The sequence below is a fragment of the Solanum lycopersicum genome, chromosome 2 (genome assembly GCF_036512215.1).
Source record: "Solanum lycopersicum chromosome 2, SLM_r2.1".
In the NCBI taxonomy this organism is placed as follows: domain Eukaryota; kingdom Viridiplantae; phylum Streptophyta; class Magnoliopsida; order Solanales; family Solanaceae; genus Solanum; species Solanum lycopersicum.
The window spans coordinates 67,055,298-67,069,981 of NC_090801.1; the positions used below are offsets into that span (position 1 = coordinate 67,055,298).

The 14,684-nt window shown below is 35.7% G+C and overlaps 3 protein-coding genes across 3 annotated transcripts; all 3 read right to left on the reverse strand.

The window, feature by feature from the left end:
• Positions 1-949: 949 nt before the first annotated feature.
• Positions 950-3,820, reverse strand: LOC101262273 (uncharacterized). Its single transcript, XM_004232122.5, has 2 exons — positions 2,987-3,820; positions 950-1,363 (listed from the first exon to the last, which is right to left on the reverse strand). Exon 1 carries the CDS (start codon positions 3,609-3,611, stop codon positions 2,988-2,990), a length of 624 nt encoding a protein of 207 aa, XP_004232170.1. The 5' UTR covers positions 3,612-3,820; the 3' UTR covers positions 950-1,363; position 2,987.
• A 1,184-nt stretch (positions 3,821-5,004) lies between these two features.
• LOC101261980 (folate transporter 1, chloroplastic-like) lies at positions 5,005-11,022 on the reverse strand. The gene is made up of 11 exons (XM_010317920.4): positions 10,876-11,022; positions 10,713-10,789; positions 9,696-9,772; positions 8,543-8,633; positions 7,888-7,978; positions 7,522-7,595; positions 7,207-7,317; positions 6,229-6,300; positions 6,033-6,053; positions 5,843-5,910; positions 5,005-5,369 (listed from the first exon to the last, which is right to left on the reverse strand). Exons 1-11 carry the CDS (start codon positions 11,000-11,002, stop codon positions 5,237-5,239), a joined length of 942 nt encoding a protein of 313 aa, XP_010316222.1. The 5' UTR covers positions 11,003-11,022; the 3' UTR covers positions 5,005-5,236.
• On the reverse strand, positions 11,015-14,483 carry LOC101263971 (pentatricopeptide repeat-containing protein At1g06143). Its single transcript, XM_010317922.4, has 3 exons — positions 14,360-14,483; positions 11,892-13,740; positions 11,015-11,154 (listed from the first exon to the last, which is right to left on the reverse strand). The coding sequence occupies exon 2, from the start codon at positions 13,693-13,695 to the stop codon at positions 12,019-12,021; it is 1,677 nt and encodes a 558-aa protein (XP_010316224.1). The 5' UTR covers positions 13,696-13,740; positions 14,360-14,483; the 3' UTR covers positions 11,015-11,154; positions 11,892-12,018.
• Between the last annotated feature and the right edge of the window lie 201 nt (positions 14,484-14,684).

A 14,684-nucleotide genomic window follows, 5' to 3' on the forward strand; every position in this document is an offset into this window, starting at 1 on the left:
ATCTTTTGGGTAATTTGATAGTATATATTAATATCGAAGATATGCTGTTTGCGCAGTTGCGCGCACCTGATGTGTTAAAGAGTTTGTGTTTAGTTCTTGGAATATTTTTACTTGTTGTATTTTTCTAATAGTACATGGACTTGGTGAATTACCAATGCTATTGGATAATAATATAATAGAGATATATTATAATTTGCATTTTGCTGATGTTGTTTTCCTAAAATGTTTGATACAAAGCTTGTCAATTGGCGTTATCAAAAAGGCCCAAGTGAATGTTCTCATCGACTAAGCTCAAAAACTTCAATTTCATCGATCACTTGTTAATTCCTCTCGTCTTCTTTTTAGAGCACTGTTTGCTACTGCAGATGTTAGAATTAACAAGTAATATGAATATACTAGTACAATGAAATCACAAGTAAGGTAGTCATTTTCCCCCTTTTGATTTTTCCGTCATATCAAACACCAGAAAATAATTAAAGTTGGCCAGTGACTAAGGGCGTGTTTGGTACGAAAGAAATTGTTTTTTTGCTTTTATAATTATCTTCTTGTATCTAATTAGATAGACGTCAAAATGTACCATGCCAAATATAGCATCTTTAACATACGTTGGATCTGTCAGGTTATTCTTGTAGGACGGAATATAAACCAAATACTTAAATAGACACATTCGTCCTACTTGACAATTTTAAGTGTCAAATTGTACCCACTCAAGTTTTTAGAAGAGGGAGGAGCACCAAGTGACCTTTCATAGTGTTGTCGCTAAGACTCAGATAGATTACTTGCTCCTTAGGAAACGTGACAGAGGATTATTCGTCATCCCAAAGCAAGAATCCTACAACAATGGCCACAACAGCCACTGAGCCTCAAGCATTTGAGTATGATTCAGTTTAATGTGACTGATGTGAGTTATTGTTCTATGGATTTGTAGGAAGTAAAACAAAGACATCAATTTGTTAGCTTGAAATGTGAATTAGAACCGGACAAGTCCAGCTTTGTTCACTATGTGTGTCAACCTTGTCAGGATAATCTCAAACCAACTGTAGCCTAAATAATTAAAAAGAGTACAAACTGATCTAAACTGAATTGGAAACTAATCCATGGTTGCAAATATACCACAGTTTTTTTCAGCTCACTATCTATCATACCTATAACAACGTGAATTCATTATAAGATGTCAGTTCTCAACCAAATAGCTCTACAATGTCCTAGGAGAGTCACCGTCTCCTTTATTTTCAAAACAGAAAAGCTAGCCCTTGAGTAACCACGAACCTCCAAACATGATGCATCACCAAATGCAGATTGTGTTTTCAAAGTCATGACCTGTTAGCTCCCGATCTTTGTTGCAAAAATACAATCAAGGGATCTGTACAAGCACAAAAAAGATAGGTAAGCTCTAGTAACAAAGAAGGGATTTCCTTCTCCGTCCCAAAACAAGAAAGATAAATTGTTACTTCACCCCAAAAAAAAAAAAAAAGACAAAATTATGTCATCTCATCTTCAAATAGAGAGAGGTGAAGATGACACGATTCCATCTCATACAGTTTGAGATAGATGAAGGTTAAATCTCCAAGGGACTACATATCATAGTATTAAGTACCTACAGTTTGCAGGTTAGTTGATCTTATTCACAACAAGCAGCTACATAAATTACTAATTACAAGATAATTTGTTATGAAAACCTTCCATAGCGCTCTACTAAAGAAAAGATATCACTATTGTTGACCAAATCAAATTAGATAGACATAAGTTTATACTAGTAAAGATCAGCTACATGCTGGGTACAACTAATCAAACGGAAGTATACTACTTTTTTTGGTTATAGAAGATCAAACAAGGGAAAATGCACAGTGAAGTCAATAGTCACTTAAATTTTCCCACTTGGCAAACTGAGAACATTTTCACATTCATTTTTAATCTGCCAGTCCCCTTTAATAATTTTTTTTCTTTTTGTGATGGTAAAGTTTGTGTACATAGCTTTACTGAAAACCATATTCACAACATGTCAAATCCCCTTCCAACTATTTTACCCTACAATTTATCAGAGAATCCGTATGTAATGAAGAAGCTTTTCATATTCTTCAAGATGGGCCGAAGGAACATGCAGGAAATATATGTATCAACAGAGCTTCAAAGTGAAGGATAGCCTTGGTGCAACATTAAGAGTTGCCGTCATGTGACCAGGAGGTCTATTGGTACAAGTGGTGAAAAGAGCCATTTGCAGAAGTGCTAGTAGGTAAAGCTGCATACAATCAACCCAATCTGTTCCGATCCACCACCGGACTATCCATAGTGAAAGCTTAGTGCACTGGGCCCCTTATTTTTTCAACAAACTTCAAACAACTCAAACTCTGTAACCAGCCTTTTAAACTTTGAGAGACATTAAAATGTAGATCATAGCAAATCCACTAATCTTCGATCAGGCAGCATATCATGCCACGGAAGATCCACACTGATGCCTAAAGTGCTAAAAAATCTTCCCTCACCCTAAAACAATTCATTTGCACCTAAACCTAGTATCATACTGTACAAGAAAGATTCAGCATTTCCAACTTATGCTTTCACAGAGGTTTGTACAATTGTACCTTATACTAGAATTTTAAACTAATTCATAAGATACATTAGAATACTGAAAACACAAGCAAACCACGTAGTGCGCTAACTATATTTTTGTGAGGGATGATATTAAGATGTTGAAGGACATGCTTCAAAATTGTTATCCAAGAAAGTTCATCAATTGACATGTTGCATATGAGACTGGCATATATAACAATTATGTGTGTACTGCAAGACAACACAACTAAATTAGAAACCAAGATCTGTCTTGCTTCAGAATGCATAACAATTATCCACATATTTGTGGAGACAAAAAAACTTAACTACTGGCACAGTACATCTATCCACCTTGGCGCATTCCCTATTACAAGAACTACATCCCATGATTCAAATTCATTAGCAGGATTTTGATTAAAATGGCATGAACAATTACCTCACTCCATAGTGACTTTGGCTCCAACCGCTTTCATCTTCTCAATAATTTTCTCAGCCTCCTCTTTCGTAACCCCTTTCTTCAAACTAGCTGGAGCCTTTTCCACCAAATCCTTAGCCTCCTTGAGTCCCAGATCAGTAAAAGATCTCACTTCCTTGATAATCTTAATCTTTGCCCCGGCATCAAATCCCCCTTCAAGCTTCAGATCAAACACAGTCTTCTCCGCCTTCTCCTCCGTCTTTCCCGCAGCTCCTGCACCCTTTCCCTTCATCCCTCCAGCACTAAATCCCATTCCAGGCATCATCATTGCCATTACAGGCATCTCTTCAATACCCATTTTCTTCCTTAGAACCTCCCCCAAATCCGATACTTCCAGCAACGTTAGACCCGAAATCTCATCGACTATCGCAGATACTCTCTCGGATGGGGCCGGCTTAGACTCCTGAGCTGATGTTGTGAAATTTGAACTAATTAACGATTTAGTGAAGCTGTAGAAATGGGTTTTGGATAAATTTTGAATCTTGGACTGTGGAATTCGTGAATGCACATAAGGTGTTTGATATGTGGAAATAGTTCTTGAACGGCGAGACAGCAATTGATTGATAAATCGATTAAAGCACCTCATGATTACAGAATCTTATAGCATAAGAACTTCTGCTTGGACTTTGTAACGGCGCCGGAGATAGTGATTACGGCGGCGGGTTTAAGCCGTCTGGGAGAAGTACCAAGGTTGGGGAAGTGAGGTTTTAGGCCTACTAGCATACACTTTGGCCCCTTAGGTTATGGAATTGCTATCCATGACTTAAAAACAATGTATTAATTTCTTCCTGTGTTAGTGCTTTTACATTAATATTCAAATTAAATACTATGTTTTGACTTTACAAGAAAGTTTTAAAATTTTCACACAATAAAGATAATATAGGGATGGGCTTAATAAAAGCAGCTTTAAAAAAGTACTTTTGAAAGTGCTGAAACTTATTTTTAAAATAAGTAGTTATGCGTTTGGATAAAATTGCTGAAGTTAAAAAAAAAGTTGTTGATGTGTTTGGCAAATAAGTGTTGATAAACAGCTTTTTAAATCAAAATATCTGAAATACCCTTAAAAGCTGTTAACATAATAAAAGTTAATTAATTTATATTTTACAGCCATAAATAATTATATTTTGCTATTATTCACATATTTCTTTCTCATCACAAATTATTTATAAGAGGAATATAAACTTATTATAGATTTTAAAGATATATAATTTGAATAGATTAAAGAACGATTTAAGATTTTATTTTAGTTTCATCCATAGGTAATAATAATTGTCACAAATTCACATATTTCTTTATTATCACAAATTATTTATAAGAGGAATATAAATTTTTATTTAAGTTATATGTGCAACTTATTTTACATTTTAATAATATATAATTTGAATAGATCACTTGGAAGATTTAAGATTTATTTTATTTTCATTCATTAGTAATAGTAATTGTGTATCATCCACACGTGAAAAGGGAAAAATAGAAGAAAGAGATGTTAGGGTTATGTGGATAATTTGGAGATTGTATAAAAATATTAAGGGCAAAAAGGTAAAAATGTGGTCAACTTAAAACAGCTTATAAGCTGGGAAAAAAAAGCACCCCTACCCCAACTTTTAACTTTTGGCTTAAAATAAGTTTTTTTTTAAACTTAAAATAAGTTATTTTGAGTATTGCCAAACAGCTAAATAAGTCAAAAACCAGCTTTTAAGATAGTGTAGAATGGTTTTGTGTATGTAATAGATAGTAACCAATTCTCGAGTATCTTAATAACTTAACCTCATCACAACTCACACGCGTAAAAAGAATGTTTTAAGCCATCCTCCTTCGAAGAACTTCTTTTTGATAGGTTAGTTTTGATTCTTTTACCACAGTTTAAATGATGAATACATCTCCTTTTATCTTTTCACGTTAATTTCTTCAAGTTGCCAGAGTATGCATCGTTACTTGTGTCACTGATAGCAGTTTAAACTTTCGTGGGTACTTGAACAAAGTCTAAAAAGATTATTCTTTTCTCATAAATTACAAAGACGAGAAATATAGTACAATTACACCACACCAGCCATTATATTGTCTCCTGTTCACATTCTCTTTAATGATATCTTGTTTCTATTTTTGTACTCCTGTCAAATCTGAGAGTATACTTCTTCCAAAAATAGTTTCAATGGTGTAGAATCCTAATTGCTACAACAAGAAATGGGAGGCAAAAAGGATGTAAAAGAACTAATACTCTTTCCTAGACAATTTTAGCAGGTTTAGGACATTCTCATAGACAATGAAGGTAATTGAAGCGGCAGGGGCATTTTTCAACACGTTTGCTGTGATACCTCTGTAAAAGCCGCGTAAACCCTCAAACCTGTAAGCTCAACAAGAAAAAAAAACCGAGTTTAGACGATGAAATTAAGGGGTAGTTTTACCAATAAGGGGGTTCTACTACGATTTTTATGACTTCTATGTAATGTATTAGATGATGGACGGAGGCAGGATAGAAGAAATTTAGGATCGAGAGAAGACTTGGAAAATTTGAAACATACAATTTGCTTCCCCTGCGTATCCTTTTGAATTGAAGTCTGCTTTTAAAGAGTTCAATAATCGACTGGAAATCTTTTTCAAAAAACTTAATGATCTTAAAGAAGAATTTTGAATTTCTTCAGCTTTTGTTTGTTCTTAGTTTGATTCCTGATATTGAATTTCTTCAGCAACCGTTGCAATCGATGAACTTGCAATTAGATTCAGAAAACATTTCAATATAGAGCAACTTAGTGTATGGCGTTCATGTATATTTAATCAAGTGCATAGGCTGTAAATAAGGCTGAAACACATCCTGACCTTGCAGTTTCCTTCACAACATGCCAGCTATCCATGTATCTTGGAACTCCAGTCGTACTTGGTCGTTGCTGTTAGAGAGAAGATAGACCATTTACTACGTTACAGAAAATTAAAATCACCACTAGATGCTTGTCTACTGAGAAGAGTTGTATCAAGTGTCACGTAAAGTGGTAACACGAAAGGCAGTTACCTGCAATCGAGATCGGACAACCTGAAAAGGTTTCATATAAATACATAATTAGTTAATGAGAAAAGCGAGGGAGCACGGCGTAAGATTGTTAGAACAAATTGGCACATGGAGATGAGTGCTGCATAATGCTCAAATTTCCCCGAATCCTTATTCCCAATAATAGAATAAGAACAAACTTACCACACCCCTAACATACCTGAAATGGGTATGTTGTAAGAGTGGCTGCCAACTTAGAAGAAGCTCCTAGTGTTGCATAGTCAACTGAATCCTGTGAAAGAAATGTAAGAGCAAATACTGAGGTGTAATGTTCCCTCTTATTGGGAACTGAAGTGGTCAACTTTCTACAACAAAGTATTCATATGAAGAAAACTAATCATAACAGTGACCACTATATCATTCATATCTGATAGTGTTCTTGAGTAATGATCAACCTCTAGACATGGTACAACCAATTCTTTTCCATTTACATCGAGAGCAATAATGAAATCTGCTTGCTTTTAAGAAAAAAAAAATTAAAAAAATACAGTGGTTCATAATAAATCACCTCTCACCACATAAAAAAACACCAAGAACCTTATAGTTAGTTTGGAAAATAATTGAATCATTCTTCACTCGGATCTGCTTATCTAAAGAAAAATATCCCCTTTTACTTTTACTCAAGTAGTTTTTTCTCTTTTCCTTTTTCCTAATTATATTTATCTTTTAATGGGGAGGGAAGGAGTTGGATAGTCTAGTGCCACTCTGATGCAGTAAATAAGGTAGATACAGTTGTTAAGGGACTGAAAAAGAAACCTTATGTGCCTTAGGATAATTGTAGACATGATATATGAATAATATCTTAGTTGCTCAACGAGAAAAGGCTTGAAAAGTTTCTGCCTCCAAGATTTCCTAGGACACCTACTTAATGTTTCTGCACAAGTAACACGACGAAACAATGAGGAATGAAAGCGCATAATACTAAGAGTTGGACTGCATATTCTCATCTGTGCCATTTGCCCACTAACTTAAAAAAATTCCTGTCCAACCTGAACTCATTCTTATTCATCTAGGCACATCTGAATTCCAATATCTAATAATACACAATGGGATCAATTTGCTGGTCATCCGAAGATTAAAACATCTATGGAGTTGATTGCATACAAAGAAAGCAATACACATTGGTTTAGAGCCTCACCAACAAGTCAGCAGCTGTGGCAAGAGGGTTTTCATTCTCCTGAGCTTTCGAGCTAAGAATGACTTTGCGGAATTCCTCATATGCCGTGAACTGAATAGCACCATGTGTAATCTGCTTAAGCAACAACAGACCAGCGTGTTTCATGAATGAATGGTGACACTTAAGCATTCAATTTGTTGTGTATTGTACAGATAATCGATCCAAAAAGTTAGGTATGCTATGATGGGTAACTTAGAAAAGATTATGTCATGATAAGATCAAATTCATTTACAGGATGAGATAATGGGGAAGAATGGAAGAGAATGCAATTCTAACCAGAAATAGGCTTGGCATAAGCCCCTTGTACAGTGCCCTCCATCCTTCTTCTTTGATTATCGTTCTTAAAGCATCTGATATCCATATACAAAAAAGTTCCTATGAAGTTAATATGTAGAAAAGTAAATACAAAAGAAGCTAGTCAGAAAACTGAATGTGCATGCACATACAGAAGAGAGCAGAAGTTGCAATAGAACCTCAGTAAACAAAAAGAGGACACACAACTATAGAACCACAAAATTGCAGAAATAAAGGTACAATTCTTATATGAAATTAAGATGGAAAGAAGTAGTCCTAGAGTGCTCAAAGTTAGATGAAAGCACAATGAAAAAGATGTTGACAAGTTACTACGAGGGTGAAGCAGACCATGAAATCCGGTGTATGGACGAATCTGATTAGGAGTCTGAAGTTGCAATCTTGTTTTCACAAGCCAAATGGGGTTGGTGCAAAGACAGACCTGAATTCCAACAAAAAACACCTTTTAAGATATGACATAATCTGCAACATTACAGGATGTGCTTAAAGTTACTGAAATAAGCAAGCCACATATTTTGTCCACCTGAATAATAAGTCATCAATCTGTTGTCATCAGAACTGATAAAGGGGGGAAAAGGTTGTCACAAAAAGATCAACACAATCAAATTCGTTTGTCTACAAGGTTCTCCAGTTCCTATATTTAACTAACACCTAATGGGTGGTTTGCCAATGATGGGAATCAGTAACTTCCTTTTTATGTTGGAATCCAAAACAGCAAGTTTATTACTCGACCTTGCCTTCCACTGAAAAAAGAGATTTCACTTTGGTCACAATTTTAAGTTTTATCAACAGTAAAAGTAAGGGATTCGTCACCAGCAAGCCAACTACAATTGCACTCCTACAAGGACTACAACAACAAATAAAGAATCACATTCAACTATCTACATTTTACACTCCTGCCAAAAACTGGTCAATTAGTGCTGAACATTTGAACATGTGAAGTACATTGTTCTTTCATTAAAGCATCAGAAATTTGATTACTGACCAGCGCTCCTGCTTCTGCAGCTGAAGCAAGGTGAAGGCCAGGACTCAGCTCCTCCCTGTTTCTTAGATACCTTTGCTTAGCCTTGCTATAACTACGCAAAGGAAATTCCAAAAAAGATGTTACAGTTAGAGAAAGATGTCTCTCAAGCTAGAAATGTAAGAAGCATCAAAGTGAAAGCAACCTAATATGTTGGTTGCTTCTTACAGGGCGACATTGTTTCTTACAAACAATCCCAAAAACAACAACAAACCCAATGTATGTCTGTGCTATAAAAAACAAAAAGCTCTAAGGTCTGTTGGGGCTTTAAGCGCAAACAAAGTGTGGTCTTTAATGAGAAAAGGTGCAAATGGACAAAAAATGCAAAAATAAATGTTTAGTCCAAGACTAATAATTATAAGCATGAATGACAAATATATGAACAAAGAAATTGAAAAAATTACGGTATCAATTGTTAAATATAGCCTCTTCAGAAGAGGCTCATTGGCAAGAGAAAGCATGCTTAGAACCCTAATGATGACGTTGAAGCACACATTAAGCCCAGCGAAGTGCTCAACACATTTTGAGCCTTGCTTCAGGGCTTAAGCGCTCCTCAGATAATACTAGTGTAATCTCACAAGTGGGGTCTGGAGAGGATAGTGTGTGTGCAAACCTTACCCCTACCTTGTGAAGGTAGAGAGATTGTTTTCATTCGACCCCCTGGCTCAAATAAAGAAAAGATAAAGAACGAAAAAGAAAAGAAAATATAGAAAGGGAAAGCATCCCAAAGCAGTTATGAACACATAAAATACGAAAGTGAAGAAGCTGTGGCAAATAATAGGAAAGCATTACATAGCATTCTGACTTAAAGGAACAGTAACCACAGCTAAATAATAAACCAGAACCAAAATCAACAAATGATAACAAAAATCGACGAACAAAAGCAACGAGAATAATACTCATACTACTGATATGAAAGGAGACGTGGATACGGTGCTCCAAATTACCACCAAGTTTATCCACCGGAAAGTGAGACAATACTCAACTACTAACTAATCGTCACCCTAATCCACGACCCTCTATATCCCCCTATCTAAGGTCATGTTCTCGGTAAGCTAAATGACAAAAGATGCTACTTACTAGAGCTTTGTCAACAAAAGAAAAAGATGTTACTTACAAGAAAAAATATAAACCCCATGAAATAGTTGACCCAAGAACAGCAGGGTAAAAGCCAGCATAAAGTCCTCTAAGACCCTGATAAGACAACATTATAGCTAAATAAATAAGTCATCTTGGTGGAAACATGAGAACATATATGAGCAATAAGGCAAATATTCAACAGTCTGCAGCATAAAAACTCAATAAGGGGCAGCAAGTAAAGGAGTTTCATCATGAAAACCATATGTCAGTGGTATGTTTGATTGTAATTGACAAAATATGATGGATTTTCTCACTATGATTATGTCATGAGGCTGACTGAATAAAACTCTACCTGTGAGAACAGGTAAATGAAACAAGAAAGCACTCAATCAAGATTTGAAGTAAATCAACGTGTCCAAGAAGACAGTTCACTCAACTGTTGACATTCAAATTAAGGACTTAAACCATATTTATAAGAAAACAAAGGACCTAGTTTTCCAGTTGTAGCCGCCATATACAAACTCTACTAGGATACAGTTCCTCTCAAAGGTTCCAAAAAGATTCTTGAGAGAGTGAATGGATAAACCGACTTACTGTGGATTGAATACCATAACGTAGAGAATATGATAACAACCGCAAAACTCCACATTTATCATTGTACTAGCACCAAGACGAACATGGTCCATTTCTTCGTAAAAGGATACTTACTGAAAACATCCATTTAGATACATGATACATCTAAGTAAGGGCATACACTCAACATTAAACCATGTGTCGTTTCCTAATCAAGGATAGAACATATTTGTTTAAACAGTGTTGCATATACATTTTTCCTGAAGTTGATATTACCTATTTGAGAAACCAAAAATTTGTGAAACAAGCATCCTTAACACATTATATGATTTGTCGCTCACCAGAACTACCAACTATATGAATTGAAAAATCAACTTCTTTTTCGTATCATGAATTAAAAAGTGAGTTTTGGAATAGTAGCAATGCATATGTAGATAGCTTCAATATTTAAAGAAATTGAAAAGATTCAGAAAAAACAAACCTCACTTCGAGCAATGGCAAACAAAGCGTGAGGAGTGTTCCGATAGGCCGGGACATTGGAGATTCTTCCATCGTAAACTATGATTAACATATACAACAAATCAAACTCCAAAGAAACAACAGGAGATCATTTATTTGCTATAGCAGGAAAGCACAACACTTACCCTGGAACCGGGTGCGAACAACATCAAGGGGATGAGAGAATGTGACAGTGGCAAGGCCTGCAGCAGCACCGGCGGTGGCATTTTCCCATTCCCAGTCTGCCGATGGCAAAGCTGCCATCTTTTTCATGGCTCTATCAACCGTTGGCTTCCTTTCCCCCTTGTTCCCAACGCTTTTCTTTTTGCCGTCTATGCAAAAAGAAATGAGGCGGGCCTTCCTGCGCAGACGAAAGGGTGTTGTATTGACCTACTGGTGACGTCCAACATGTCAACAGCTTGCGCCTGATTAGTTATTGTGGAATTTTTGGAACAATCAAGAAGTGTCAATTACTACTTGCATTATTATTAGAGTAAATTACATTAAACACCATCAGTTAGTACAATATACATGTTGTATTTAAAAGAAAAAAAAAATCATAAACAGACATTTAAATATATCAGGAAAATTATTCACACATTGATTTTTTATTTTTTTAAATTTTTTTATGACTCTGGTGTCCAACATCTTCTACTCCCATATTTGTATGGAATGGAACAAATACTCCTAATGAGAGAAATCCACATCCATGTTATTATCGACAATAAACACTACTCTCTCTCCATTCCCTTTTAAGTGTTCTTATTTAGAATATAACACATCAGTGAAAAAGTCATTTAATAGAAATCCCACAGCAATACTTTCTGATGTTTCTATCATAAATACTGTACTATTAGTTTAACCACGGTATATTAGGTGTTTTTCTAATTTTTTAAGCAGACCTTGACCCTTAGAACAATAGTGTACTGGTTTAATAAGATTATTGCACTGGACAAACTGGTCTCAAAGTCTAATGGAGGGGAGCCGTGTCCATAATTACACGAAACCTCTATAATAATGCATGCCTATTTATAAACTGATAAAAACTGTAATCAATCTGCTATAATCAGTTGAATTACATTTACTCGTTTAAGATAAAAACTGTACACTATCAAGTACTCAACGAACTGCATGATTTTCATAGCTAAGCATAGTGACTCACAACAAATTAGCTTTTTTTTTGCCACTTCGAATGTACAGTCCAGGTTTGAATCCACTGAACAGAATACAAAATACTTAGACAATTTGACAATGAAGCCTATAATGTCAACGATGCCTTTGTCCTGTCATTAGAGAACAAATTCACGCTCCTGAACTTGACCAGCCAGCTTAAGTTGCCCATCTAATCCATCTAGTAAGGAATAGATCTCCTGTGAAGAATGGTGATAATTATCACACGCTGCAAACTGATGGATCTTTTTCTTTAATTCAATCCAACTGGAACCCGGTTGTTCTTTTCCTACTCCTAGCTCTCTCAAGAATGCCCTGATCCGGGCAACTTCACTCCATCTATTTGCATTAGCGTACATGTTCACTAGGAGGGTGTAATAGCCACTGTTGTTTGGCTCCAAAACGCTCAACTTTTTGACTGCAACTTGAGCAATTTCCAAGTTCTTCTGAAGCTTGCAACCACCAAGTAAAGCACCCCAAATAACAGCATTTGGCTCCACTCTCATGCTTCTTATAACCTCGAGTGCTTCCTCTAGCAAACCAGCTTTACACAATAGATAAACCATGCACCCGAAGTGCTCCATTTCAGGAACAATGCCATAATCTTGAGTCATACTTAGAAAATTCTTTCGACCCTTCTCAACAAGCCCTGCATGAGTACAAGCTGTAAGAACGCTGACGAAAGTAATACCATTTGGCTTTACCTTTTCTTTCTCCATCCTGCTAAAAAGAGCTAACGCTTCTTCTGCATAACCATGAACAGCCAATCCATCGATAGCAGAATTCCAACAGAAAAGATTTTTCTCTCTCAATTTATAGAATACCAAGAGTGATCTCTCCAAACTCCCACATTTTGCATACATGTCAATTAATGCAGACCCGATATGCACACCAAGATCAAAACCTTTTTGCATAACATAAAGATGCATCTCCTTTCCTTGATCCAGGACGCCGAGATGTGCACAAGCAGAAATAACAGTTGTCATTGTTACTTCATCAGGAGTGATCAAGTTACTCTTCATTTCATAAAAAACCTCTATAGCCTGACCATACTTCCTGTTTTGAGAGTAGCAGTTAATCATCGTCGTCCATGCAATCAAATCCTTCCTTGACATTTCCTTAAACAAGAGCTCAGCCGACTCGACATCCCCTGTTTTCGCATACCCATTGATCATAGCATTACAAGCAACAGTAATCTTTTCAGGCATCTCATCAAACAATTTTCTAGCGGAACCCAAATCGCCAGTGCCGGCATGGGCTGAAACCATTGCAGCCCAAGCAAAATTATCTCTTTCAGGCATTTCATCAAACACTAATCTCGCTAAATCAACTCTAGCCAAATTAGAGTAAAAATCAATCAGACTAGTTTGAACAAAAACATGGGATCCAAACCCATATTCCCAAATCTTCCCATGTATACATTCCCCTAATCTTAGACCACACATCAATGTACAACCCTTAACTACCGATGAAAATGTATAGCTACTTGGAATATTTTGAGTTCTTAACATGTCTATATACAACAGTAATGCTTTATGCGGGATGTGACAATGAACAAAAGCTCTTATTAATGCGTTGTAAACGAACACATTGGGATTTTCCATCTGGGAAAATGCAAAGGATGCAAAATCTGGGTTATTAAGTGCAGAACATGTAGCGATGAACTGGTTCATCAAGAAACAGTCTTTGGTTGCACCATTCTTTAGCATCAAAGAGTAAAGGGATTCCAGCTGCTTTCTACTTGAACATATTTTCAGTTGGTTCACAATAGAAAGGATACTGTTCTTTGTTAACATTGATATTCCTGTCGTAGTTGCCCGTATAATTGTATAACCTCTGGTCTGTAGAGAAATGAGTATACTTAGAAAAGGTGTCAAGAAGAGTCCGGATTTGAAGCTTATAGATTTGGGATTCTTATATTTGGACTAAATGAATAATTTACACAAATTCAATAAATTTCTTGAAATAAATACATAGTTTTGACCAAACTATTGGATTCAACTGAAATCCTCGGTGGCTATAGATATCATCTATTCATCTAATAACAAAGGTTATTGGTCTGTGCACTCAATCTTGATTCTTGACATATATTTTTTTTTCAGTATGCATGTTGGAGTCCCACATTAACATTCTATTTTTAGAATAAAGGGATTACTTTTTTTCTGAAATCCCAAATAGCAGAGCACAGCAAACACAATCAGATTACAAGAACAGTTAAATCCCTATATAGTCAATAAATCCAACTTCCCGCAAAAACCCTAACTCATACATTAAAGATTCCAATACAAAATAATTCCACTACTACAGAAGAACTCCAAGGACTAGTTCAAGAGATAATCAGAAACCCTAGCCATAATTTCTTTTTCTAAAAAAAGAAAACGAAGACGTAATCGGTCATCATCTTGATATTTCAAAACACATAAGAAATTCAAAATATATATGCGTGGGAAAATGACTGACCTATTAGAATAGTCTCTTTCGCGTCTCCATATATATAATAAAAGTTGTGGGAGTCGTCGCGTATCAAATTGTACTATCTGATGATTGTTCGTGTGCTTTTCTAATCCACTATCTACGGTTATTAACCCGCCGGTCGAACCACTTATATTGTATCAAGTTATTAAAAAAATTAAATTATATGAGAGTGTTAAAATTAACGTTTAGTTTGGGAGAATATAAGTCGCTTGCAATTCACAAGTAGGTTGAGCCTCGGATCGAGAGTCTGTTGAAAATAATATAATTATCTTCAAAAGTAAGAAAAAAACAACATGCACTCTATCTTCTC

Bases quoted from the DNA above. Each gene is read 5' to 3' on its own strand.
- LOC101262273 (XM_004232122.5), bottom strand. From the start codon at position 3,611: ATGAGGTGCTTTAATCGATTTATCAATCAATTGCTGTCTCGCCGTTCA.
- LOC101261980 (XM_010317920.4), bottom strand. From the start codon at position 11,002: ATGAAAAAGATGGCAGCTTTGCCATCGGCAGACTGGGAATGGGAAAAT. The intron at 7,979-8,542 runs GTCAGTAATCAA...GTTGGAATTCAG, and splicing joins CTGCAGAAGCAGGAGCGCTG to GTCTGTCTTTGCACCAACCC. The intron at 6,301-7,206 runs GTGAGGCTCTAA...TTTCTTTCACAG, and splicing joins CCACAGCTGCTGACTTGTTG to GATTCAGTTGACTATGCAAC.
- LOC101263971 (XM_010317922.4), bottom strand. From the start codon at position 13,695: ATGTTAACAAAGAACAGTATCCTTTCTATTGTGAACCAACTGAAAATA.